Source organism: Lygodium microphyllum, chromosome 2, assembly GCF_053477565.2.
Source record: "Lygodium microphyllum isolate KBCC chromosome 2, Lygodium_microphyllum_v1.1.10, whole genome shotgun sequence".
Classification (NCBI taxonomy): domain Eukaryota; kingdom Viridiplantae; phylum Streptophyta; class Polypodiopsida; order Schizaeales; family Lygodiaceae; genus Lygodium; species Lygodium microphyllum.
The window spans coordinates 154,683,511-154,710,521 of record NC_141136.1 but is presented as its reverse complement, the minus strand read 5'-3'; the positions used below and the strand labels follow the sequence as shown (position 1 = coordinate 154,710,521).

The 27,011-nt window shown below is 45.1% G+C and overlaps 1 protein-coding gene and 1 pseudogene across 1 annotated transcript in view; one reads left to right on the top strand and one right to left on the bottom strand.

Moving 5' to 3' along the window:
* Positions 1 to 27,011, top strand: part of PDE149 (integral membrane TerC family protein) — a 188,362-nt gene that overhangs the window by 137,649 nt on the left and 23,702 nt on the right. Inside the window, exons 10-11 of the mRNA XM_087699904.1 lie at positions 2,279 to 2,328; positions 2,429 to 2,485. Of these exons, the coding sequence (XP_087556030.1) occupies positions 2,279 to 2,328; positions 2,429 to 2,485 (107 nt within the window). The remainder of the gene's footprint in view (positions 1 to 2,278; positions 2,329 to 2,428; positions 2,486 to 27,011) is intronic.
* LOC148040499 (uncharacterized) lies at positions 6,953 to 9,337 on the bottom strand (annotated as a pseudogene).

Below are 27,011 nucleotides of genomic sequence, written 5' to 3'. Positions count from 1 at the left end.
CCTTAACCAAAAATGTGATTTGATTAAGCAACAGTTGGTTATTCATTTGGAGACCCGATCTTGGCTATTTGGGGCTCTTTTTCTCGCTTCTTCTCTCTCACATCTGGAGCATCCCAAGTTTGGAGACATGGAGCAACAGAAGAAGATGCATGCTTATCGATTTTCATGATGAACAACAAGAGAAGAGTTTTTGGCAGCCATCTGGAGGTGCTGGACAGCTGGGAATATCTCCTTCTTCTCTCATCTCTCTCTTGGGCTGTGCAAGTGTAGTTTTACATCAAGCTAGAAATATGGTTTTCTGTTTACAGCTGATCCATGGTTAGGCTTTGCAGAAATCAGTCATTTTGGGTGTGGAATTGCATATTGAAGACATTCTTACCAAAACCTCCTATTTCTCCCTTGTTTTGGGTTGCCAAATCATCGAAGATTTGGAGCAAACATCAAGGAAAATGTATTCAGACATGTAAGTATGATTTTCCAGCCACTGAAAGCATTAAATCTAGTATCCAATCTGAGGCATCCATGCTGGAGATTAGGATTTATGGACAGCAGACTTACAGTTCTGAATTACTTCAATTTGATAGTGAATTGAAGGTGCATTGGTTGGGGCAAAGGTACAAGGTTACTGGCCAATCAAGTCCGAGGCTGCATTGGCCAAATCAGATTAGTTTGGGATTGAGATTCGTGTGAATTCCTCATTGATTGCAATGTGGTAATAGTGAACCATGGATGCATTTCTCTATGTCATGTTGGTCAACATTGTAGTCATTGCAGCTCTATATGCTTGACGACACTAATAGAGACAAATTCAAAGCTTGTTGGACAAGGTTGGTGAGAGAAACTGGGATATAGTAGTTCGAGCGAATTTGGTCCATTGAAGAGCTAGGCACTCAAGGAATCATTAGCAAAAAGAGTGCTGGTCTAAGACAGCCATGTTGATCACATTGGCAGGTCGCAAGTGGTTTGTGTAAAGATTCATCTCTTTTATTAAAGAAATACTACAAGGGGCACTCACCTTGAGGGTCAATCCCGTGTTGTCTACTGTGCAAGAGTTCTCTAGCTCTTAGGTTCTTTACCCATTTATTTTCTTTGCTGAGTTGAATAGTGTGTGTTCTATAAGTTTATGTTCACTGAGTTGAATAGTGTGTGTTCTATAAGTTTATGTTCACTGCCCTATAGAGCAGATCTGCAGGCCAGTTTCAGCCATTGAGATACAGGATTCCTTTTATTTCACAGTTGAGGATGGTGTTCTTCAAAGGGATAAGGTAGACTTGATAGAGTATGCCAGCTGTAGCAAACTAAGGATCAAAAGCAGTAGCACTCAGTGACCAAAAGTGGTACATTGACCTAGACCTATCCTGTTGCCCTTGGGATGCATGGACGTTTTGGGTACACCATAGAAGACCTCACATAGACGTGTGTGATCCAAGGGACTGGGTTTGGAAAGGCCGCTTCCAGGGTAGGGCTCCAGAGGTTCCTTTTTACTGGTATGTAATCAGGTTCAGAAGAATAATTCAAATGAGCAGGATCACATCAATGGAAGCTCCTACTATTGGCAAACAGCAGCATTTTGATACCTAGAGATCCTTCTTTCTTAAAGAGGTAGATAGAATGCATGGCAAGGTGATTGAGATTGAGGGCAGGAGGCAACAGGCCTGCTTACATACTTGGGAGTCTAGCACCTTCGTTCATCAAGGGATTGTAAAATTTAGCTGCTTAAACAGACTATGTCAACTTGTGTTTTTTCCAACAGTGGAAGTCTCTTTAGTATGGGGGAACAGTGCATTTCCCCCAGTTATAATGTTGGAGGGTTTTGTATCATCTCTCAATCATACATCATGTTTTGTATGCATTCACAAATATTGCAGCAAGATGTAAAAATAGAGCTTATCAACAAATCAATCCTCCAATGGTACAACCTGAAGGTACTAATAATAAGAAATTCTTGTCCGGAATTTATTTTTCACTCACATCAAAGCAAGTCATAAAGATAACAATTCCTTTTTATTGTGAGGCTTATCATTCATCTAGAAGCAAAAGTTGCAAGGTGAGAACAAGCTGAGCAAATGCTGCTCAGTGTCACTCTAGTTGCCTAAAATAGATACACTAAAGAATAGGGGCAATACCAATATTGTATATAACGAAGCTCTGAGTTCATGCCTGCTTTATGTATTGAAGTGCTATTAAGCTCTATTGGAAGTATCATTAATATATGTTCTTCTCTATTGGTCGATTATGGGCAAGGGTGTAAATGCGTTGATGTTTTATCTTTGCACAGATCAATATGATGGGAATAAATTTTTCACATCCATGGACGACTCTATCAAGGTTAATGCTCTGCTCTGTTGTTGTTCCCTTTAGTTCCTGGCATCTGCTTCATGCTTCAACTTTGGACTGTATTTTTGTTTACATCATGGGACTTCTGCAGGCCACACCTTTATTTCTTACCTTGGCTGTTGTGGAGCTTAGTGACATAGCGTTTGCGGTGAGTGAATACCAAATTGAGACTTTTCAAACTTTTGCTTGATGCATTGATGCTTCATGATTTATCCTAAACATAGTCCTGTGTATAAGTTAATATTGATGAGGAGATATTGATATCAATTTAAAAGCAATATAAGTTTGAATCCATAATTAGTGGGACAAGTATTATACGTTTCAATTTGTGAAAACGATGAGATTAGTCCCGACTTCACCTTTCTGAAGCACACCCTTAAAATCAAGAACATCCAGTACACATCAAGTAGCTTCATTCCAAAGCATTAAATTTCCATCACAATCTGCTGCCATACATGGTACCATTACCAACCTACAGGGACTGTTGAAATAACCAAGGGATGCATTGACAGTGGCAATATGTTTCTGTTGTGTTACTTTAGTAACAGTGCAACAGCTTGAAGATGATTGGTCTTTCTTCACACAGCTTCACTTCTCTCATTAAAAAATGCCTTGGAATGTCAAATCTCTTGGCAACTGCAGGTGCTTTGAATGTCTGAAGAAGGTTTTCTGATCATCAAACTGACAGTTCTTTCTGTTAGCCAAAGTTAAGTGTCTGCCTCTTTCCCGTTGGGACAAATGGTAAATATGTACAATTTAGTGATGCAGAAGACTTAGAAATTGATCAGCACATGCAATCCCTATGTTTTGCAAACAGGACAGGACCTTCCTTTCTTGGAGCAGTTCCTGGAGAAACCATCCTGCAACATGGTTGATTTTCCTACATCATGGGAATGGAGACATTGGCAACTCTGTACTTCCTGTGATGTAGTAAAATGTCTCCATTCCCATGATGTAGCAATCATGGGAATGGAGACATTGGCAGTGCTTGAGGCTAGTAGGCTGCAGGAGGTCGCCAGTGACAAGAGCAGATCTCTATGTTTATCAAAACTAGTAGATATGCATTTTAGTAGTGCTTTCTCTTTTTGGAGATCTTTCACCCTCATTTTCTTCTATCTAAGAAATAGCAGTAATTCCTTGCTTCTTGGTATATGAGAAGCTCACTCTTGTCATAATTTGGGAGCATCTAGGAACAAAAAGTTTCTTTTTGGAAACAGATTGGTGATAAGAGTGGCAAGGAATTGACACAATTAGTCTATAGGCTGCATAGGCTGCAGGCGGTTGCCAGCAGTAACAAAGACCAGATCTATGTGTTTATCAAAAATAGTAGATATGCATTTTACTAGTGCTCTCTCTTTTCAGAAATCTTTGCCTTCATTTTCTGAAACAGCAGCAATTTCTTGTTTTTTTTAGTGTCTGAGAAGCTCACTTTTTGATAATTTGGGAGCATCTAAGAACAAAAAGATTCTTTTTGGAAACAGTTTGTTGATAAGAGTGACAAGGAATTTCTTTGAAACTACTTGCCTGTGGTGCAAGAGATTTGGTGTTGTGAGATTAACATTGCAAGGCAGGAGTGCTGTGAGGTAGTGGTATTGGACTTTTCAGAGCTCTTCACTGCAAACCTTTTGATGCCTCAGGTCAAGATCAAAGCTTCTTTACAATGACATACTGAAAGAGCATTCAGCCCAACTAAATAATTTCATCAAGGCAAAAGCTCTCTTGAAAGAAGCTTTCTTAGTACTTATCCAAGGGGGTCTATTTCCATTTGCTCATTTGAAAAACTAGAAGCATTTTTTCTTGGGGAAAAACAAACATATAGGTATGATGATGGCATTTTCTGGAGGGTAAAAAATAGCATCAATAATCCACTCTTTTGAGAACTAGTCTTGGTTAGGATGAAAGTCTTATGGTGGTCAGGAGAAGGAAGCCCAATTAGGATGAAGGTGGCTTGGGATGTTATCGTTTTGCCTAGATGCAAAGGAAGTTTGGAGATCAATGGCTTAAATAGCTAGGACAAAGTCTTATTGTCTAAGCTCATTATTAAGGGGGAGGTTCTTTTCACAAATTGCTTCTGCAGTGGTTTGCACTTTTGGAGATACTAGCTCAGCCACAAAGGCAAAGACTTCACAGCATTAGAGGGGCTAGAGACATGATGGAGAGCATCAGGGAGGTGGTGCCCCGTGAGTGGAGAACTAACACTTCTCTGACACGGATTAGGCTCTTCACAAGACAGGATATCCTTCGTGCAGTGGTAGTCATCAGTGGAGACAGTATGTTTACTTTCCCAATACAGAAGGATGGCAGAATCAAGAGCAGGGAATTGGAATAGTAGGCTCATTGTGATAGGGCTTCGTAGCTAGATCGAGACCTTGAGACAAGCATGATGGATGACCAGAGGCATTGGGCATAAAAAGGAGGCCTCTTTAGATGATATGATGGGAAGCCTGGGGAGTGAATGTGGAGAGATCTATTTTCAGAGACACCCAGGGATGCTCCCTTTTTTGGATATAGCACCAGACAGATGATAATACCAATGAGCAGGATTAGAGTAGTGCTAGTGGCGACAAAGCAGCCCCGCAGGGTGATATCGTAACCAGTACTGTCCACACAGGGTCTTTCCCTGTTGACTACATTTAGTCTTTCTAGAATTCTGGCACCTTCTTCCATTGTTACCTCCATTTAGTCTAGCACTATCACCCTCCTTTTTTTTGCAAGTAAAATGTGGCTGATTATATTACTCAAAAAAACTGATTACAACAGAGTGCTCATGCTCAACAGACTAGTTGGAGCTGATGCAAAGTCACCAATACATCATGTGTACAAGCCTCTCAAGGCGGTCTGGGGGGGATGGGGGCAAGAAGCCATTGGGGGGGGGGGGTATATTGCCAAAACTGGGGATGTTTGCCTGCATCACGAAGAACAGACCCTGGCCGCCCCAAGTGCGCATGAAGTAACCTCGGAGCTCCTGACGAGCCCTGCACTTGCCTTGCACTTGATCCCATCGGCCACAAAGGGAGTGGATGATGGAGATCCAGAGCTCTGCTAAGGTCGCATGTATTGAAAGTCTCTCTCTGCCGAAAGCCTCCTGACACCGCGCCTTCCAGATATGCCATCCAGTATGACTCATTATGATCTCCCATACCTCCGAGCAGTCTACTGTGGGCTCCAGTACCTGGCGGATGGGTAGAGCCTCCAAACCGACCACTGCGCACGACCCTGCCTCGATAATGAATATCGTATCCTGCATCCCAGCCTCATACAAAAGGTGACGGCCCTGGCTGAATGCCTGCCCAACAGAAAGCTCCCCATGAGATGCACCCAAGACTGGGTGCTATATGACGAAGGATGTGGCATGCTCCTCTCCACACGAGCTACCCCTCCTCACATGACCAAAGGCAGTGCTTTGGGGTTTCTAGAGGTTGCTATGTGCAACGCTTACAACCTCCCTCCTAGATCTGGGCAAGCCAACTTCCCACCGCCAAGCCTCCATGTGCCACTAGCCATAAGAAATACGACATTCTCCTCGGCCTCCAGCTATCCCATAGGCGGTGCCAGAAGGTCCGTCGGAAGGGCTCCGTGATGCTCTGCTCCGCCCAGTGCCTGTTACGCGAAGGCGCCCGGTCCATATACCCCTGCATCAGTACATGTCTGCCAATCCTGGCAGTATACTCTAGGAACCTGGGTGGCTTCTTGGTGACCGCAAAGCCGGCCATAGCCACTCTCCTGGATCTCACTCCACCTTATCAAGTGGTCTGCCCTCCCAGATCCAAAGGCGCTACTCCCTAAGCTCCTCCCAAAAAACATAGGGGTCTAGTCGCCATGTCTTTTCCTAAAGGCCCACCACCCGAATCCTCCTCCATGAAAGGGCGGCAATCCCCTCATCCTGCTGCCCTCCGTCAAGGGCCAAACGTCTCCCCTCCTGAATGGTGAAGAAAGTCCCCTGCGGGGTGCCACCCACTCTACCTACCACCTAAAGAGGGATGCTTGTTGGTGAATACCTAGCTGCCCATACCTCCTCGTGCTCTATTGGCTCTCGTATCAGGGGAGCAAGCCACTCTGGAGGTATTGCTGCGTCTATCTCCCTTCTCAACTTCACTCCTCTTTGGCAGCCTGATACTTGCTGCAACACCTCCTCGTCCGCCATTCTGTATACCTCTCGCCATAGTTTTTCCATACGTGAATAAAACGTCAAACGCAAACGCGTATGAAAGTATGAAACGAGTATGATTTAGACCCTAGACCTGAATCATACGTGACCCTAATTTTTTAACATATTCTTAATAAAATATGAGAAAAATACACAACTTTAAGATATGATAAACATGATAAGCATGTGCTAATTTCAAAATAAAAGAACAATGCACAACTCTTGAACTTTGAAGAGTGAGACTCCAGAGTTTGAGTCAATATAGAAGGATTCATGATTCATCATTCAACTTTCAAGGAATTGACATGATACATGATAAATCTGTCATCAAGATTCAAGCCAAGTTGCCCAATGCCAACTGCATAGTAGACTAAAAACTGAAAGGGAACAACCAAAAGCAAAACTGAAAACTGCATAATAGAGTCACATCATATATCATGATTCATGATTCATCTGTCATCAACTAATCTACTCATTATCTTCATCATTCTCAAGAGTGCAATCCTCCTCCTCCTCCTCCTCCTCCTCTTGCTCATCATCATCATCGTCATCATTATCATCCTCATCCCTCTGATGTGGACCAAGAGAACTCGAGCTAGGAGCATCACTAGTGCTTGCCTCGCTCTGTGGCACTGGCAATGAGGCTACGATGTCCTCTTCCTCTCGTATCTGCTACAATGCAAGCAATCTATCATCATCCTTCTCCTTGTTAAGCATGTCCAATGTAACCTCAATCTTTTCATAGCATGATTCCTTAATTTTATTGATAAGACAAAGGTTTGTATGAATATATACAAGCTGCTCAGTATGTTTTGGAAGCAATTTATTCCTTCTCTTTGTTTGAATCAGTGAAAATGTGCTCCAATTTCCCTCACAAGGAGAGGCACAAGATCCTTGTGAGAGTATTCTTAAAGCCAATTGCTGCAATCTAGGTACGCATGGGCCAAATGTCTCCCACCATTTCACACCCTGATGCATTCTTTTCTCATCTCTTGCAAGTGGCCGAGAAAATGCACCTGATTCCGACTTGTACATGTCAAGCTTATCACATAGAACACCTTGCATATCCACATCATATTTTGTGTACCTCTCTATCACTGTCATCCATCCTTCATGCACCTCCTTATCGCTATCAGGATTCTTGGCTCTCCAAACAGGATGCAAAACAAAGGCTGCAGCATGTAAGGGTGAGTGCATCATATCCCATCTGTCAACACAAAGGCCTTTGATTTCTTGCACCCTAGACTCAGTCACTCCTTCCAAGGAATCCATTTTCTCTATCATCCGATCTGTCATCTCATACAAAAGCCCCATCGTGGCCCCTTCTCTATCAGCAAGACGGAGGATTTGAAGAATGGGTGCACAAATCTTAATGATCATCTTGGCATCATTCCAAAAACATGCACCCAAAACAATCTCAGCTACTTCCATTCCCTTTACTGTATGTGAAGCTTTCTTCCTTACCCAGGCATCACTAACAACCATACACCATAAACCATTGTAGCATCTCTCATCCAACAAGTTCACTAATATGATAAACATGTAAGCAAACCGTGTGGTCGATGGCTTCAATAGTTCTTTTTTACTGAATTGGCGATACAATGCCAATATTGTATGCTTGCGTGTAACAAATGTGACAACTTTATTTGCTTTAGCCAACACAGGGGCAATCCAAGCAGGCTTCCCAATATCTTCTAACAGAAGATCCAAGCAATGGCATGTACATCTAGTAAAAAAAAATATTAGGCAACTCCTGCTTTGTTTGAATCACCTACTCTCACGCAGTTAGCTGCATTGTCCATACATACCTGCACCACATAATCTGGGCCAATATCAAGGATCACATCTTTCAAGATACCAAAGATAAACTCCCTAGACTTGTATTCACCACTAGTATCAACAGCTTTTAAAAACACTCAACCATAAATAGATGTACCCATAACATTTATAATAGGCCTACGCCTTGCATCTGACCATCCATCACAGACAATGCTACATCCATATCTCTTCCACTTCTCCCTAATGTCAAGCAATTCACGGTCAATGCATTTGACCTCCTCCACAAGGTCCTTCGTGTGTAGACTGTTATACGAAGGTGGTTTGTAGCTCAGACCCACTTGCCCAACTGCCTTTAGCATGCCAAGAAAATATGGGCTCTTTGCTTTCCAAAATGGAATATCCTGTGCATAGAAGAAGCGACGAACAGCAATATCTGCCTCCTTTCTTGCTTGCAAATCCCATGCTTTTGCTAAAGCACCCTGTGATTTGGCCACTTTCTTTTTTTTGCTCACATGCTCTTGAGAGCTTGATTGTCCAGGCTGCCCAACAGTGACACTTACATCTACATTGCCAGAGCCACATCCACTGACATGAGAAGCATCTCCCAAATCAGATACAGCTGCATCAATGTTTGTTGTGGACCCTTGCCCTCCAACACCCACATGCAATCTACGACATATATCCTTTGCACTTTGTGGTGCAACAGTGCATTTTTCCACACCAAGCCCTGACAATCCCAAAATATGTACCCTTATGCGTAGTAGGCCACCATCCCAAGTGTGTCCACAATATTTGCATTTACATGTATTCTGCCCTTTTTCAACTGTTTTGACAACAGTAACATGATCCCATTCAGCTTTCCGCTTTCTTCCCATATTCAAAAGTTAAAATCTGATACAAATTTAATGAAGACACGAGTCATAAGTCATGACATAATAGTAATTTTGCTGTGACCCACTGACCAATCACCAATCTGAATTCTGCAGTGCTCTGGAGTCTGGACTCTGGAGTCTGCACTATGCAGTCTTTGAACTTGAAGTTTAAACTTTGAAGGCTGAAGCCTGAAGGCTGAGAGAGAGAGAGCTCTCAGCTCAGAGCCTCAGAGGCTTAGATAACCTCACACTGCACAGAACTTACAAACTGAGAGAGAGGCCTGTAATCTTCTCTTGAATCTTCAGACTTCAATGTTCCAACTTCCAAGTTCCAACGGACCAGTGGCAACAACTTCAGTCTTCAAACTTCATATTCCAAAGGTTCAAAGTTCAAACTTCAGACTTCAGACTCCAGAGTTTAAACTTCAGAGTCCAGAGTCCAGACTTCAGGCTTCAGCTTTCAAATTTCAGAACTTAATTTTCAGCCACTGTGCAGTGGCCAGTTACTGCAGTAAGCAGTGTGCAGTGTGCACTGTAGTCCCAGGTTCCAGTCTCCAGGTTTGTAACCTCGAATCTCAATATTCAGCCTTCAGGTCTGTAGACTGTGAAGTTGTGAACAGTGAAGAGTCTGGACTTTGAAGACTCACTGCAGTCTGCACTGCTCAGTGCTCACAGGCTGAAGCCTGTGAGAGAGAGAGAGAGAGAGAGAGAGAGAGAGAGAGAGAGAGAGAGAGAGAGAGAGATCTTACCTGATGATCAAAAAGTTTGGGGCAGCAGTATTTCCAAGTAGAGAGCTGTGTTTCCCACAGTTTGTGGAGTTCCTCAGGCTGAGTTTAGTCATTTTCAGTCACGATTCCTCAGGAGTGTGTGTTTCAGACTGCCTGGATCCAGGGAAAGAGTCGGCAGATAAAGGCGACCACATTCTATATGCTTTTGTGTAAAGTTGTCAACATTTTTAAATTAAAAAAACGTCTAGTCTGATATGGGGTTTTCAGACGTCTGTTTTTCAGACGTTTACAGACGTCTGAAATTCATTTCAGACGCGTCTGAAGACAACTATGCCTCCCGCCATGTCTTGATGGTACAAGCCATGCCGGCCTCCCACCCAGCCCACTGGATGTGGGGGCTCTGGATTAGGGCCTTACGGAGGCCCTGCCATACGCGGAGTAAGCTGCAAAGGAAAGGTGATCTGTGAGGGGGAGGGGGGTGATCTGGGCTGACGTGAAGATCCATCTCAGGGACGGCCTCCACTCCATGCCAAGCGTCGGTCTACACTCCTGAAGGCCCTCCTGCAATAAGACCTTCCAGGTTTGCCCGCCTGGTGTGAGACCGTGGACAACTAGCTTGCCCAAGAGGGCCAACCTCTAATACTCTGGGTCTATGATCCCAAGCCTTCCCTCTGACCTATGTCGTATGATGGTCACCCACGCCACCTTGGCCCTAGAATCCCTGGAACTATTAGACCCTGACTAAAAGAAATTCTGCACTAGGCGCGAAGCTGCACTACGCACAACAAGGAGAAGCACCAACATGACGCGATGTACCAGGCCGTCACTAGGAGAACCTGGTTAATCACCAGGGCTTATCTGGCTAGTGAGAGGTGAACTGTGCTCGAGTAGGTCAGTTCCTCCGAATAGAATCCAGGACAAGAAGAAACTGTTGGGTAGGAGTGATGTTGAACCCTAGGTACCGGACGGTCTGGCCTTTGCTCACCCATCTAAATTCCTGGTAGATGCCCCACTCCGTACTGGAGTCCGGGTCTGTGAGTAAACCAACCAACTTTCGCCAGTTGATTTTCGCTCCTGCTGTAGAGCAAAACACGTCAAGAGCCAGCCTCACTCTCTCTAGCATCAACTCATCGTCCTCTATGTAGAGGGTTGTATCATCTGCGTACTCTGAGTCTAACAACTCAATCTCCTCTCTCACTTGAAGTTGGAGGCTGCTCATACGTGACCTGAGAAAGTGAGACATCGCCTTTGCCTTTCCGAAGAGTAGAAACAGGTATGGGGCTAGGGGGTAGCCTTCTCAAACCGATCTTTCCAGCCGAAACTCCTCCCCTCGCCTTTTGCCTATGGTGCCCTCTAGGAAATCCCAGTCCACCTTGTCATAAGGTTTCTCGAAATCCAAGAGTAGTACTGCTAGTCTTTGCCCATTGTGATGAGCCCACTCTGTTGCCTCAAAGAAGGTAAATACATTGTCTAGGATGCTCCTATCCTGGACAAAGCCTGTCTGTGTGTCATGGATGATATCTAGAAGCACGGAGCGTAGTCACCTACCAATCCTCTTTGCCAATGCCTTGTAGGCCACTAACAATAAGGTAATCGTTCTCCACTGGGAAAGCTCCAACCGGTCTCCCCCTTTGGGGAGAAGACTGATAAGGCCTGCCGAGAGACTCCCTGGCATCTGTCGTGAAGTGAAAATCTCCTGTAAGGGCATTAGTAGGGGGTCCTTCACTACTTTCTAGTAGGTAATGAAGAAGGCCTTAGAGAGGCCATCCTCCCACGAGCATTTTTGCCCATCCTGTGTATGAAAAGTCTCCTCTAGTTCCTTCTCTGTGAAGGGGCCTAGGAGGGAGCGCCCCATCTCCTCTGTGATGAGGGAGGGATGTGATCCCATACCTGTTGTCTACATCTCTGTCCTCTAGCTGAAGCTGTCTCCTGGTGGAAAAGGTGCGTGTAATAGTTGGTTGGAATCTCCATCACCTCGTCTGGGCTAGAACGGGTTTTGCCATAGTGATCCGGAAGGCTACGTATTTGCTCTCCTGCGGTGCGGGGCTGGTACACTTGGAAGAACTCCTTGCACATCGTGTTCCCCTTCCGTGCCCAGAAGGCTGCTGAGGTTCAGAAAGAGAACTCGGAGCATCTGTCATCTAGGCCGGCAATGGCTGCTCGCACGTACACCTTCTATGCGTGGAGGGTGGGATCCCCTAGTGCCTCCTGCAATAATCTCTATGCGGATGCCAAGTCTCGCCGAAGTGCTATCTCCTCCTCCAAGCACTGCTGCCTGGCCTGTATGGCTACATCTTGGCAGATTCTGCCCGACTCGGCTAGGACCTCTGCAACCTCCTTTGATATCCGGTCCCTCCTGTCCCACTCTCTGGTCCAAATCTGCTCTATCTGTCTCCATAGTTGTCAGGTACGAAAAGTACGGTACGATAAAATATGGTACTAAATGATACCTTAAGATTTTATAAGGTACGGTACGATATTAGTACGAAAAGAAAATTAACTTCATTATTTTGAACTATAGATGATAGAACAGATGTTTAAAGTCTAAATAGCAATGCTATTGGAGTATATAAGATGAATACTTGAGGGTAATACGCCAAAGCCTCTATGGCATATGCTGCATGCGCAACATGTGCTACAACTTACAAGTACATACATAGGAGTGGATACATCATACATGAATGATCATACAAATAAGAGGCATGTATGCTTGAGAGAGAGAGAGAGAGAGAGAGAGAGATGAAATGACATGAGATGCTTTATTAACGTCTACAAGAGGCCAAAATAACCTATGAGACCAACAGTTACCAAACAAACCACCAAAGGTTTTGGGAAAAGATTTATGAATTTTGTTATGGTTTTGTTTGGCATTGCTAAGGCTAAAGTAGCTACCGATGTTACATTCACTAATTCGTGTACTCTCAGAAGGTACATTAGGCCAAGCTATCCTCTAGCCTAGTTTTATTAGCAATGTGTACTAATGCTTTGGGTTTGGGTGGTGCAAAATGAGCTGTGAACAAAGGTAAAATCAATAGGATTAAGCTACTTTATGATGCTTAAATGGTGCTGAATTTATTTATTGATGACACTAATATATTGTGAAAGATGATGGGACATCAATTAGAAACGTTTGGAACTGCTTGAATATCTTATGTATGGCCTTTGGGTCTAGGATAAATCATAACAAAACATGTATGAGGATTCTAATCAAGCTTCCACCCCCTTTCTTGGTTGATCGATCAAGGCTACAAAATCACCACCACCACCACAACAACAACAGTCAACAACCCAAACCACCACCAACAACAACCACGCTAAAAAAAAAAAGTGATTGTTTTTTGTACGAATTCGTATGGTGCGGTACGGTATGAACCGTATAGTACGAACCAGCTCGTACTACGTACGAGTGCAACTATGTCTGTCTCGTCATCTCCTCCCTCTTATAGATCGAGTTAGGGATTTGACAGGATTGTGTGTCTAGGGCGGATGTTGGGGGATCAAGTGTCAGGAGAACCAGGCAATGATCGGATAGTGTGATGCCTGCGAACTACTCAATCTAGCCTCCACGAGAGCCTCCCCACTCTCCCACATAAAACCTGTCCAACCGCTGCAACAGGACTCCACCTAGTTGCCTGTATTCCCAAGAGAAGTCCAACGACCTCTCCCTCCTGTGGAAGGCTGGGTCTCTCCAAGCATCATGTGCTCCGACTGCAAGCAAAAGGACCTTTCATGCCTCGTGCTCCTCCCCAGCCATGCCCTGGTAGTTTCTGCCTCTCGCTCTAATGGTCCTCCAAGGCCTCTAGGTTGTTGAAATCTCCTCCAACGATCTAGGAGTCCACCTCTAGGAGTCCATCTGTGATCTCCACCCAGAACCTGCTACGTGCCCTAACCTCCTCCGTAGGGGCATAGACGTTGAGAACTCCAATGCACGAGTCCCCAATATCCAATTTGATCCATAGAACCCTTCCTGCCACTATCGTTCCGTGGTCTCGTACACAGGCAGTGAGACTCGGGCCAATAGAGGTGCATACGCCTCCACTCCTGCTGTGGGCACCTATGGCATGTTCCCAGTAAGTGTGTGAGCTGCTCGGAAGTAGCTTCCCAACCTGCTGGGCCTAGGTGGGGATGAGCTTGTGCTCCTTCAGAAGCAAGATGTTGATCCGTACGGCAAGGGCAGGTTGCAACTCCTGCCGAACAATCAACTTCTTGGAACCACGTGCCCCACTGTAGTTGAGACTATTCATATTCCAGGATGCAAGGTGTAAGCTCATGGGGAAACTTGTGACTGACTGAACGGGCATCTGTTCGGTTTGGATGCTGCTGATGAGGAGAAGAAACTGTGAGGCATGCAAGTTCGCTTTGCCGCCGGTCTAGATGGTGAACCCCAGTCCCCCATGGTGGCCCTCCGCCGGACCATAGGGGTGATAGATGTTCCAGGTGGTACTATCAATGCATCTATCAGCCATGTTGAGAGTCGCAACTCTGTACACTGGTAGAAACGGGCCATCTGTGCTGAGGGCCAATCGATCATGTCCCTCGGAGCTCTCCACTGTGGAGTGGCTCGAAAGATATGCCCAAGTGTGGGACCTCGGCACGAGTCCACTAGTTAATGTCCATCATGCAACCAGGCCACTGTTGTGCAAATAGTGCTAATCCTTCATCTCCCATATACTAGGAGCTGTAATCTGCCAGTTGACTCTTCAACTCCTCCTCAATCTGTGTAGTCGTCCACTCCCCTAAGTAGGACTGAAGAAAAAAGGCGTAGTTTGGTCCATCCGGTGGTGCTAGTAGATGGACCTTGCCCCTCCTTGACTTACGAACCACGAAGATCCCCACCTTTGGAGGTAGTGGGAATTCTCCGCGCTCCGCAACTCTCATGCAAAACCATGGGCCACTGCGGAAGAACTCTTGTGGCAACAGCTATGCCTGTCTTGGGAAGGTGTAGCGGGTGGCAGGGGCAGATGAGTTGGTGGCTGTGTGGGAGTGGGAAGATTGCTGGTGTGCGGAGGAGATAGGGGTGTGTGGCTCATCACCTCCTGTCGGAGGAGAGGGGGTGGGTCTAGGGGGGATCACCTGAACCGGGTGGGGATCAGGGGGGGTGCTTGGTAGGGGGGGTGGGTGGAGGATGTGGGGGTTGTGGTCCTGGCAGGTGGGACGATAAGGGGGGCTCTGAAGTGCTCTACCGAGAGAGCGTTGCTCGCCCGCCTGCACCCTGCTAACGAGGTTGAGTCTGAGGAGTTAGTTGCGCCCCCCCCTGCCGTCTCTCTCTCTGTCGTCTCTGGATCCATCTGCAGGTTTGTTGGCAGAGCTGCCTTGGCTCCGAAACGTGTACAAACTGTTGCTTGATGCCCAAAGTTGTGGCAGCGCAGGCACTGCCTTGGTTGCCCGGTCACAATGACCTGCTGCCTAAAGGAGTGCTCACCTGCCTCAATCTCTAGAAACTGTGGGATATTCTTGACCTCTTTCATTGCCACGTGTACCTTTGGGACTCTTGCTGCTGTCACTGCATCCGCAAAAGACGCGGGAAGGACTGTACCGTAGAGCCCTCCAAAGTCTTCCACCAACTGGCGATACTCAATCGCCAAGCCGGGGAAAAGAAGGGTGACTGGGTGCCGAAGAAACGTGTTGTGGAGTGCAAAACCCTCCACAGTAAAGCCACTGTGCCAAGGGACCATGTATACGACCCGCTTTGTGGACGCATATGGTGAACAGGCGAGTAACTCGCGAGCTGTGTCCGCCGAGCTGAGCCGGGGAACCATGAAGATCCCTCGGCCCAATAGGACTGTCTCCACAATTTGTGTTGTGCCGATGCGTAGCGTGGAGTGAAGCCAATTCCAAAGTTGGGCCTTGGCTAGGGAATGTCCTACTACTTGACCATAAATCGCTGTTTCCATTAGCTCCAGCTCCTTAGCTCGGAGACGGCTAAGAGCTTCTCCTCAGAGAGGACTTTGGGCAAGGTGTTTGACTGGGGGGCACTCGTTGAGTGCTTGAGCGTCTGACCAGAGGTTTCCATTGTGCATTCCTTCTGAGAGAACCTACCTATCACGCTGTTGTGCTACTGGAGGGGGAAGTTGTTGCAGGGGGAGGGAGCAACTGGAGGCGGGGGATGCCGATGGCCGCCGGGGGGGGGGAGGGGGGTTTCGATGTTTTCGATGCCGGTGGTGTGTGTGTCTGACAGGGGGCTAGGCCTCAAGGTGGCGGTGCGGGATGGGGGGAGGGAAAGACAGGCAGGGGCGGCGGCCAAGGGAGCAGAAAATGGGGCAGGGGCGGGCGGGATAGGTGCAGGGGGGATAGGGGGAGGGCGGGGTGGGGCGGGCGCAGACAGTGCGGGGGCACAGGCACGGGGGAACGAGCAGGCGCTGCATGGGGCAGTGGCAACGTGCCGCAAGCAAGAGGACGCTCTGGCGATGGTGATGGGGAGGGAACAGTGGGGCAGGCGTGATGAATCTGACGGGAGGTGGTGCGACGATCAGACGGGGGCGGGGGTAGCATGCGCGACGTGACGGGCTGGAGTGTTTCTTCACCCTTTTGCTCCCATTTTTGAAATTTGGCAGCAATCTTCACCAGCACTTGAATTACATTTGGTAAGAAGCCACTATCACCCTCCTGAAGTGGTTATTCACTTAGTCCCTTCTAAATTAAAAAAAGGGTCTTCTTGGGCCTTGGAAGAAGTTATTGCTATGGGGGTTAAAGCTAAACTTGGAGGACCGTGGCAGCCTAGCATGAACTACATTTTTCGAGAGATTGAGACCAAAGATTTAGAGAGGAATTTCAAGGCTGCATTTGCATTTGCCATCATCAGAGCCTAGAGATCCATTTTTGATAGCCTTCGTCAATTAGCACATATCACAATCAAAGAAAAAGGTGAGGCAGCCTCTTCTCTTTAACCATCACTTGAGATCAAAGTCTAGCCACACTCTTGGACAAAAGACTCTCTCTCTCTTAGAGGAGATTCTCCATGGAGATTGACTTTTTTGTGGGATAGTGGTTTGCTTTTTAGGATTCACTAACAGGCACCTCTTAGATATGGATAGGTGTCTTCTTTAAAGGGGACAATTTACCTAAGTGGATGATTGCAACCAAAGATAGGGCACATTGCTCTTGACAAAGGATCTAAGTATTGGTGCATTAGGATAAGAGCTGGGGCTTCGACCTGCACCAAGCTATTTGCTGGATAGAGGGATAGAGACATTGGACCTACTAGAGGAGGCTCCCACAAAGATTACAATGGGATGTAGGTGGGTGGATCTGGACAGGACTATTCCTTGATAGACCCTATGATATGGCTTTCTTCGGCTACACCACTAGGTTGGGGAGGAGTCCCACAAAGATTACAATGGGATCAAGGTGAGTGGATTTGGAGAGAACTATTCCTTGATAGACCTTGTGATATGGCTTTCTTTGGCCACACCACTAGGTTGGTCAAGAGGGTTTAAATGAGTAGGATCATAGCAAAGAAAGCATCCACTCAGCACTCCGCACGAATTGGGTAACTCGCCACCTATCTTAACCAAACTTTGGAGGATATTGGATGATAGGTTGAGGTCAAAGGAGATTTCTCTATTCCTATAGCTTGTAGTGTATAGGAGTTTTGAGACTCAGTATTTGTCTCAATTATGGGAGGGCTCCTATAGCATGTGCACTATGTAGAGTTAGAGGATAACCATAGGCACTATCTATGGGTATGGTAGGTGCTTCCTAAGACAATCAAATAAACTCTCCATTATTACAATTTTCCTTATCTATATTGCCTACAATATGCATGATCATACCCTTGAAAACCTTGTTCCATAGTTCTTGGGCCTTTTTTTTTACTACTGTGATAGTCATGGAGATTTTGGAAAACCCACTCTCGTCCTCATTTCAGCATTAATACCACCAAATGCAACTCAACAAAGAGCACTCAATGCATATGTCCTAGTGGCTATCAACGAAGTTCCGAGATAACTGCTTGTCAAAAATTTACCATCCAACCCATGAGGTTTGGAGGAGAGCCCTTAGGATGATATCTCACGACACAACAAAGACCTTGGTGGTGACCAGGGGGATTGTAGCATGGGTCACAGATAGAGGCCCAACATGTGGCTATGAAGATGTTTAGGGGAGCTATTCTTTTCTCATCATTGGATAGCATCTTATTAGGATTCCCACTGCAAATTACTCATAGGCGTACTGGACCCTAGGACACTACCATAGATGGGAGTTGATTGCCAATATCATAGCGTGGTATATTTGGACTGTGAGATGCAGTCATGTTGTTGATCTTGTGGACGTATCCATAGCGGAGGCTCTATCAAGGATCTCAATAGAGATCATTCACCCTCTTGATGAAGAGAGGAGAGGTTGGAGGAGATGGAAGAGTATGCAGGGAAGGTCTAAAAGGATGAGAAAGAGAAGAGAGGCTTTTTTGCAGACATGGGGTTGATGCACTTTCTTTCAAACTGCCCCTCGTATGGTTTGGCATTACAGCCCATACAGCCCATTGGATTGGTTGTTCGCACAACTATAGAATTTTGTGATGCAATAAGTTACTCTTCATAGAGTTCCTTGTACATTGTATTTTACTTGAGGCTTTTTGCTAAGGTGTTATCAATAGAAATTTCTTTTCTTGAAAAACAATTACCCAATCTTGGAACACATGCTTCAAGTGCTAGAAATAAATGATAGAAATGGCCTTCATTAGTGCATTGCAAATGGGCTATGCAAGGCAGAGATATGTCTATGGTGTTTACATGTGTCTTTGGTTTCAAGTGAATGCTCATGTAAGGTGAAGGTTTTTCATGATGACTTCACTTATGGCAGCATGGCAATAAACATCAAATCATAGTGTAATGATTCCTTTAAATGCTAATCTTATATGGGCTTGTAGACAAAGGAACATAGATGAACTATGTGCCTTAGTTACAAGTTGTTGTGATAGTGTTTTAACCTCGGTTCAACATACAACCAAGGCATTAAAGGCTTGAAAATGTAGTGAAGAGTTGGTACGAAATGCAAAACCAAACAAGGATTCAGAATATGGAGAATTAGCTAGCAGTAAATAAGTTTACTAAAGGAGAGATAGTTGAAGCATTCATTACCCGGATTAAAAATTGGTACCACCAACTAATTGACATTGAGATACCAAACACTAGCAAGGAGCTAACTTAGCAGTGCCTTCAGATTTGTCCATTGAAGTTTAGCGGACTATTGACAGCTCTTAAAACTCAAGTGAGATCTTAAGTTTTAACATTTGAGGAATTTTGTGCATAACTAATGGAGGAGTTGTGGCTTAAAGTGTGAGAAGGAAGCAGCAATTGAGATGCTACATTCTCCACCAATACAAATTGCAAAGGTGATTTGTCTACCAAAAGTGATGGTGACAAATAGAATAAAGGTGATAAGAAGAAGTTTCAAGGAGAGTATTTCTACTATGAAGAAATGATATGGAATGGCAAATAGGTGAAAAGCATAGTGACAGGAAATGGCCGGAACGGCCCCCCGGCACGTGGAATTGCTGTCCGCGGCACGTATCCGTCGTGGACCGTGTTTCCAATTGATGGAATGTTCCCTGTCCCGTTTCAGACACGGAACGCCACGTGGCACAACTTACCTGCGGCCGGCCGCCCGCTTATCCTGCCTGGATGATCTGCAACCGCGTCCTGCTCCTGCCTGTGCCTAGTTCGCATGCTCCCGCTTGCGTCCTGCTCCCAACTGCCTTCTTTCTCTTCCTTCTTCTTCTTTCTCCTCTTCCTTCTCTTCCTTCTTCTTCTTTCTCTTCTTTCTCCTCCCATCTCCAACCTCTTCCTTTTTTTCCTTCTTCTTCTTTCTCTTCTTTCTCTTCTTTCTCTTTCTTCTCTTTCTTCTCTTCTTCCTTCTATCTTCTCTTCACTTCTCCCTTCTCTTCTTCCTTCTTCCTTGAACCTTCTTCCTTCTCTTCCTTCTTCTCCTCTTCTCTCGAGTCTTCCTTTCAAGTTCTTCTCCAAGTTCCAAGTTCTCCTCTTTTCTTCTTCTTCTCCCTTCTCTCTCGACTCTTGAGTGAGTCTTGACTCTTGAGCCTTCTCCCTGCTCTCGAGCCTTCAATTTTTCCTTCTCTCGACTCTTGAGCCTTCAATTTTCAGCCTGAAATCATAAATGGCTTCATCTTCCCGCCCCGCTCGTCGAGTTGGTGGTCGAGGAAGAAGGTTCGATGATTGGTCATGGTGGGAAGAAGTAAATGCTGACTGCCCTTTGAGTGGTGGAGGATCTCGACCATGGACTTGCAAGCTTTGCCCATACAAGCGATCTAGTGGAGCAAACAAGGTAATCCATTGAGCCGAGCATTTGTATTTCAAATTTTTATTGATTTTAATTTTTCAAATTTACTTAAATATTAGAATATGGAATACCAATTGCCACTTGTTCCATTTTAATATTTATGCATAATCAGGTCCGAGCTCATCTCCTACATGAGCCAAATTCAGAGGTATAGTTTTGTCCGAATGTGACCTTGGAGAAACAAAGGGAGCTTCGTGACCGTGTAGCAGGTCAACAAGCTTATCTTGCATCTAGACCACGACGTGTTGCAGTTGACCGTGCAACTTTTGTGACACCATCCCCATCAGATGTATCTAGAGCAGGGTCAGTATCAGGAAGTGCTACCTCCACACCTAGTGTAGGCATTGCATCGGCCATGGCATCAACAACGCCACATGTTGCACGTAGACAAAGCACACTTGATGCTAGTTGGGATCCCAAGAAGAAGGAAGAGGTGGATACATCAGTGGCACGTTTTTTTTATCATGACCACATTCAATTTCGTGCAACCAGGTCAGAGTATTTAAAATTGATGTGCAAGAAGATTGGTGAGTATGGCCCTTCGTATGTACCTCCATCATCAGAGACCTTACACACCACTTTGCTCGACAAGGAAAAGCGCCTTGTTGAGCAAGCAGCAGTGACTAGAAAGAGCACGTGGGCTAAAAATGGAGTTTCCTTGATTGCTGATGGTTGGAGTGATACACGCAAGCGATCCATTCATGGTATGGTTGCTTATTCTCGTGGGGAAATGTATTTCATATATTCACATGATGCATCGGGGACAGGAAAGTCAACAGATGTACTTGCAGCAGAGTGGGTTACAAGTGTTGAGCTTATTGGCCCAGAGCATGTTGTGGGATTTGTTGCCGATGGAGAGCCCGCAACCAGGGCAGCAGGTGCTATTTTTCAGGGATATTATCCGCATATCACAGTTTTATATTGTATGGCTCATTGCTTGAATAACCTACTAAAGGATATTGGTAACCTGTCATGGATTGCACCTGTCATAGAGCAAGGAGCTCAAATGGTTAGCTTTGTTTTAAATCACCAGTTTCTTCGCCATTACTTCTCTTTGCGGTCGAAGAAGACACTTTTAAAATACTTTGATACGAGATTTGCCTTTAACTTCTTAATGCTAGGTAGATTAAGAGTGCAATGGTGCCTTGAGGCAGTTATTTCTTAGTGATGAGTTTACCTCATCAACATTGACAGATACTCCTATAGGTATCTTATACTTGGAGAAAGCAAATAGTCCACTTTTTGGGATGATGTAAAGCGGATAGATGCTATGGTATCACCTATTGTACATTCATTGAGGGTTATGGATGCTATGCAACCTTGCATTGGCAAGGTATATGAGGCTATGGATAGTGTGAATGAAAAGTTGCAGGAGTTGGCACCAAATGATGAGGCGTATGAGGAGATACACCATTTAGTTGTGACGAGGTGGAACTCCTAGAGCTCACCCATGCATGCAGCGCATTTGTTGTGGATCTTGAGTTCTAGGGCAAGGGTCAAGAGAATGACACTGAGGTTATGGATGCATGGAGACTTATATTGTCTCGTCTAGTGCCTAATCATGGCACTAGATGAAAGATCAGAGGTTAGCTTTCATGTTATAGGACCTTTCGGGGTTCTTTTGGTTGTGGGGATGCATAGGAGGATCGCTGTAAGATTCGGGCAGCTTTGTGGTGGGAGGACTATGGTTCGGATGGTCCTGAGTTGTAGCAACTAGTCATCCGTATTTTGAGTCAGTCAGCTACCTCCTCTTGTTTGGATGTGGAGTACATACGCTCACATTGCTTCAAAGAAGAGGAACCGTCTTGGTGTGGAGAGGGCAAACGATCTAGTATTCGTTAGTGCTAATTTGAGGATGTTATGTAACAGTATGACAACAAAGCACGATCCATTGAGTGGGAGATGCAGTAGGAAGAGGAGACACATGCTGATGTTGAGGGAGACGCAGCAATTCATGGTACACATGATGAGACTGGCACTTTAGGAGTGGCTAGAGCAGCCTCAGATCATGATCTTTCATTTAGTTTACTTATCACAAGTCTCATGATACATGACACATTTACATTATATATGATATTATGATCATTGATGACAATGTGATACTTGGGTTGTTGATAGTTGTGCCATGCCGATATTATATTTGTACTTGAGTCTTGCAATCTTGCAGTTGCCCTTTGGGCTATTTTGGCATGCTACATTTTGCTTCAGTCTAGAGATTAGACTTTATATTTGCAGTCTTTTTTGGGGCAATAAGCATGTTCTTTCAAAGATTAGACTTCAATTTCATATTTGTAATCTTTTAAGTTTTTTGGCAATGGTACCATAGGCATGTTCTTTTAGCTTAGACTTTAAAGTTTAGCTCATTGTTCATTGTTTTATCATTTTTGGCATATGTATTATGGATTTTATTATTTATAATTGAATAGCTTACCTCTTGAGCATTATAAGTTGCAATTCAATTTCTAATGAGTAGTTTTAGAATGGTGCATGATATCTTAAAGTTAAAACTTAAAATGATTTGTCCTTGTGGATTATATACCTTGGTTTTAAGTTTTAACACTCCAGAGTCCATATGGATTATGAGTGAAATATTAATTTTTTTCATGAATTTTAATTTTTTAAATGCCGTTGCCGTTCCCATGTCCCCGTTTCCTAGGTTTGGCGTTCCCATTCCCTGTCCCCATCCCCATTCCCCGTTCCCGTTCCCCGTTTCATATTTCTATGGTGAAAAGAATGGTAGCTTGAAAAGCAACGAGAAGAAGAGAGCCAATATGGCTGAAGCAAAGCTAGAGCTATTCATGGCAAGCATTGAGAAGTGTGTTCTTCTATTCAAAACGTTATTTACCACTGACTAAAAATTAGGGTTTGTACAGTTCAATGCAGCCGCTATAAGAATCTATCACTATGATAGTTGGGAACAATGCAAAATGCTCTACTAAGGAGACATGTTGAATTTCCTTTGTTATTACAAATGGTGAAGTAAAAAAGCTTTCAAATATGTTGTACATTCTAGAGATTAAGGGAAATGTATTGTTGATTTCCTTCATAATCGATCTTGGCAATGAAGATAGATTCACCAAAATAGGTGCACAAATCCTCAATAGTGCTAGCAAAGTTGTTGGCAAAGGAGAAAGAAGAGACAACCTATATGAGCTAAGTGCTCTTACAACCACTGCTAAAGTGGGCACAAGTAAAACTTTTGCATGAAAGATTCGGTCTTATTGGATTTCTAATATGCATAAGGTATGGTTGCCCACCTATTTGCAATGATTGAAATTAAGGAACCATGTGAAGCTTGTATGATGCGCAAGCAACAAAGAAATACATTTTCACAAGAAATCAAGAATAGAGCAAAGGCTCCTCTAGAGTTGGTATACCCTAACTTGTGTGACAAGATGCCTATACAAGCCTTGGGGGGATCTTCTTATTTCATATTGATTGTTGACGACCACAATAGGAAGATGTGGATATACTTCTTTTGTGATAAGACTCAAGGTTTTGGTAAGTTTAAAAAAAAAGTTGAAACTTATGGCAAATGAAATTAGGAAAAGTGTGAAGAAATTCAAAACAAATGGTGGTAGTGAGTTCAACTCAGAGGAGTTTGAAGACTTTTGCAAGAGCAAAGGGATCAAGCATTAGCTGACGATGCCTCATACATATTTAGCCATTGCCACGATGGGTGAGGAAGTAGCTCTATGATCCAAATAATCCTATTCCTACATCTCTTGAGAAAAATGCAAATGGACAAAGAAGGTCTCAGAGAATAGAGGAGCAAAGAAAGTCTCCTACTCACATAGTCAATATATCCTTGATGGCTAAGATAGTTAAGAGGAGCATGCCGACTTGGAAATAGCACTTGCAAATCTCTTGTGGATAGCAACTATGTAAGTTGAGTATGATAACATAATGAAGAATGAGACTTGGGAGCTAGTAGATTAGCGAGACAAGAGAATAATTATTGGCACTAAGTGTGTCTAGAAAGTAAAGTACAAGGCTGATGGAACCTTCCAGCACTATAGAGTCATGAGACATAATTATGTATGGTTACACGAGGCTAGAGATAAGCCTATCATTTCAACTCTTGACATCCATTCATCATCGACTCACATCGTGGATCTATGCATTTAAAATGGGAGGCAAAAATATATGGGAGTCTTTTGGAGATAGAGCCTAATGCTCTTGCTGTCAAGTACGTCTCTAATGAAGTGATACTTCACATGTATGTGCTTCATCTTTGCATGAAAGATGGGATTTTGTGTTAGCATGATAGCACTCTGACTATCACAATGGAGAACAGGTAACTCTGTAATGCCAAGCTCTCCCACTAAACGTGAAAGCCATAAAGCCTCCTTGGATGCCTCAGTGGTAGCCACATACTTTGCCTCTGTAGTAGACAATGCAACACACTTTTGTAGCTTGGAGATCCAAGAGACTGCTCCTCCTATGAAGGTAAACACATACCCAAAAGTGGACTTTCTGCAGTCCGCATGACCAGCATAGTTCGCATCCGTAAAGCCAATGACAGATGCCTTTTGCTTTCCAAAGCAGATGCACAAATTCTTTGTGCCTTTGAGGTATCTCATAATAGCCTTCACTGCTTCCCAATGCTTTTTACTAGGATTTTCCATGTATCTGCTAACTACTCCCATTGCAAAGGCAATGTCAAGACGTGTAGCAACCATAGCATACATCAAACTGCCAACAGTTGAAGCATATGGTATCTTGGCCATTTCAGCCTTCCCATCATCAGATGTAGGGTTGTTCTCTGCACTAAGTTTCACATATGGAGGCAATGGAACCCCAATTGTCCCCCCCCCCACCATATTGAAACGCTACAAAACCTTGGAGATATACTCTTGCTGAGATAGATAGAGTAATCCTTTTGACCTATCTCTGAGTATTCGCATGCCAAGAATGTAATTTGCATCACCAAGTTCCTTCATGTCAAAGCTACCATGAAGACTTTGCTTTAGTGAGTCCAAGGCATTAGTATCCCTACTAGCAATCAGATGTCATCAACATACAAAACCAAGATAATCAGACTGCCATGTGCTACCTTCTTGGTATACAAGCAGTGATCCGGAGGAAGCTGACCTATTGGAGCACGGCTCGCCTCTCACCAGTAGGCCGAGCCCTGGTGGTTAACCAGGTTCTCCTAGCGACGGCCTCGTACATCGCCTCGTGTTGGTGCTTCTCCTCATTCTATGTAGTGTCGCTTTGCCACCTAGTGCAAAACTTCTTTTGGTTCGGGTCAGACGGCTCCAGGGATTCCAGGGCCAAGGTGGTGTGGGCAACCTCATACAACATCGGTCAGAGGGAGGGCTTGGGATCATAGACCCAAAGTATCATAGTATGGCCCTCTCGGGTAAGCTAGTTGTCCACGGCCTCACACCAGGAGGGCAAATGTGGAAGGTCCTATTGCAAGAGGGTCTTCGGGATTGTAGACCGAGGCTTGGCCGTAAGTGGAGGCCGTCCCTAAGATGGATCTTCATGTCAGCCCAGATCACCAACCCCCCCCCCCCGATCACCTTTCGTACACAGCTTACTCTGCGTGTAGCAAGGCCTCCATAAGGCCGTAATCCAAAGCCCCGCAAGTTGCCAGGTGAAGATAGATCGGTGATTTGGAACCCGCAGGTTAGAGATTGGAAAGGGGCATAGATTGGCAAGTGCCCCCACATCTAGTGGGCTGGTTGGGAGGCTCGCTCGGCTCGCACCATTAGGACATGGCAAGAGGTGTACAGGATGGTGGACGAGGAGGTGCTACAACGAGTATTAGACTACCAAAGAGGAGTGGAGTTGAGGAGAAGGGAGATAGACGTAGCAATACCTCAGGAGTGGCTTGCTCCCCCGATACGAGAGCCGATAGAGCTCAAGGAGGTATGGGCTGCTAGGTTCTCAACAGCAGGCATCCTCCTACAGGTGGCAGATAGTGTTGGCGGCGCTCCACCTGGGACCACCTTCACCGTACACGAGTGGCGCATCTGGCTCTTGACAGAGGGCAGCAAGATAAGGGGATAGAATCCTTTCATGGAAGAGGATCCGGATGATTGGCCTTCAAGGGAAAACATGGCGGCTGGACCCTTTTGTCTTTTGGCAAAATCTCAGAGAGTGGCGCCTTTCGATCTGGGAGGGCAGGCCACTTGATGAGGTGGAGTGGGATCCAGGAGAGTGGCTATGGCTGGCCACTACAGCTGCCAAGAAGCCACCAAGGTTCCTAGAGTACACCACCAGGATTGGCAAACACGTACTGATATAGGAGGATATGGATTGGGCGTCGTCACGTAGCAGGCACTGGGCGGAGCACAACATCACTGAGCCTTTTCGACGAACTTTTTGGCCCCGCCTATGGGAGAGATGGAGGCCGAGGAGGGTGTTGTATTTTTTATGGCTGGTGGCACATAGAGGCTTGGCGGTGGGAAGCTAGCTTGCCCAGATGTAGAAGGGAGGTTGTAAGCACTGCACACAGCAGTCTTTGGAAAACCCAAAGCACTGCCTTTGGTCGTGTGAGGCGGCGCAACTCGTGTGGAGAGAAGTATGCCTCATCCTTCGCCGTATAGCACCCAGCCTTGGATGTATCTCATGGGGAGCTTTCTACTGACAGGTGGTCAGCTAGGGCCGTCACCTTTTGTATGAGACCGGGATGCATGACACAATATTCATTATCGAGGTAGGGTCATACACAGTGGTTGGTTTGGAGGCTCTATCCATCCGTCAGGTACTAGAGCCCACTGCAGACCGCTCTGAGGTATGGGAGATTATAGGGAGTCTTACTAGTTGGCATATCTGGAAGGTACAATGTCAGGAGGCTTTCGGCAGAGAGACACTCTCAGTACATGTGACCTTAGCAGAGCT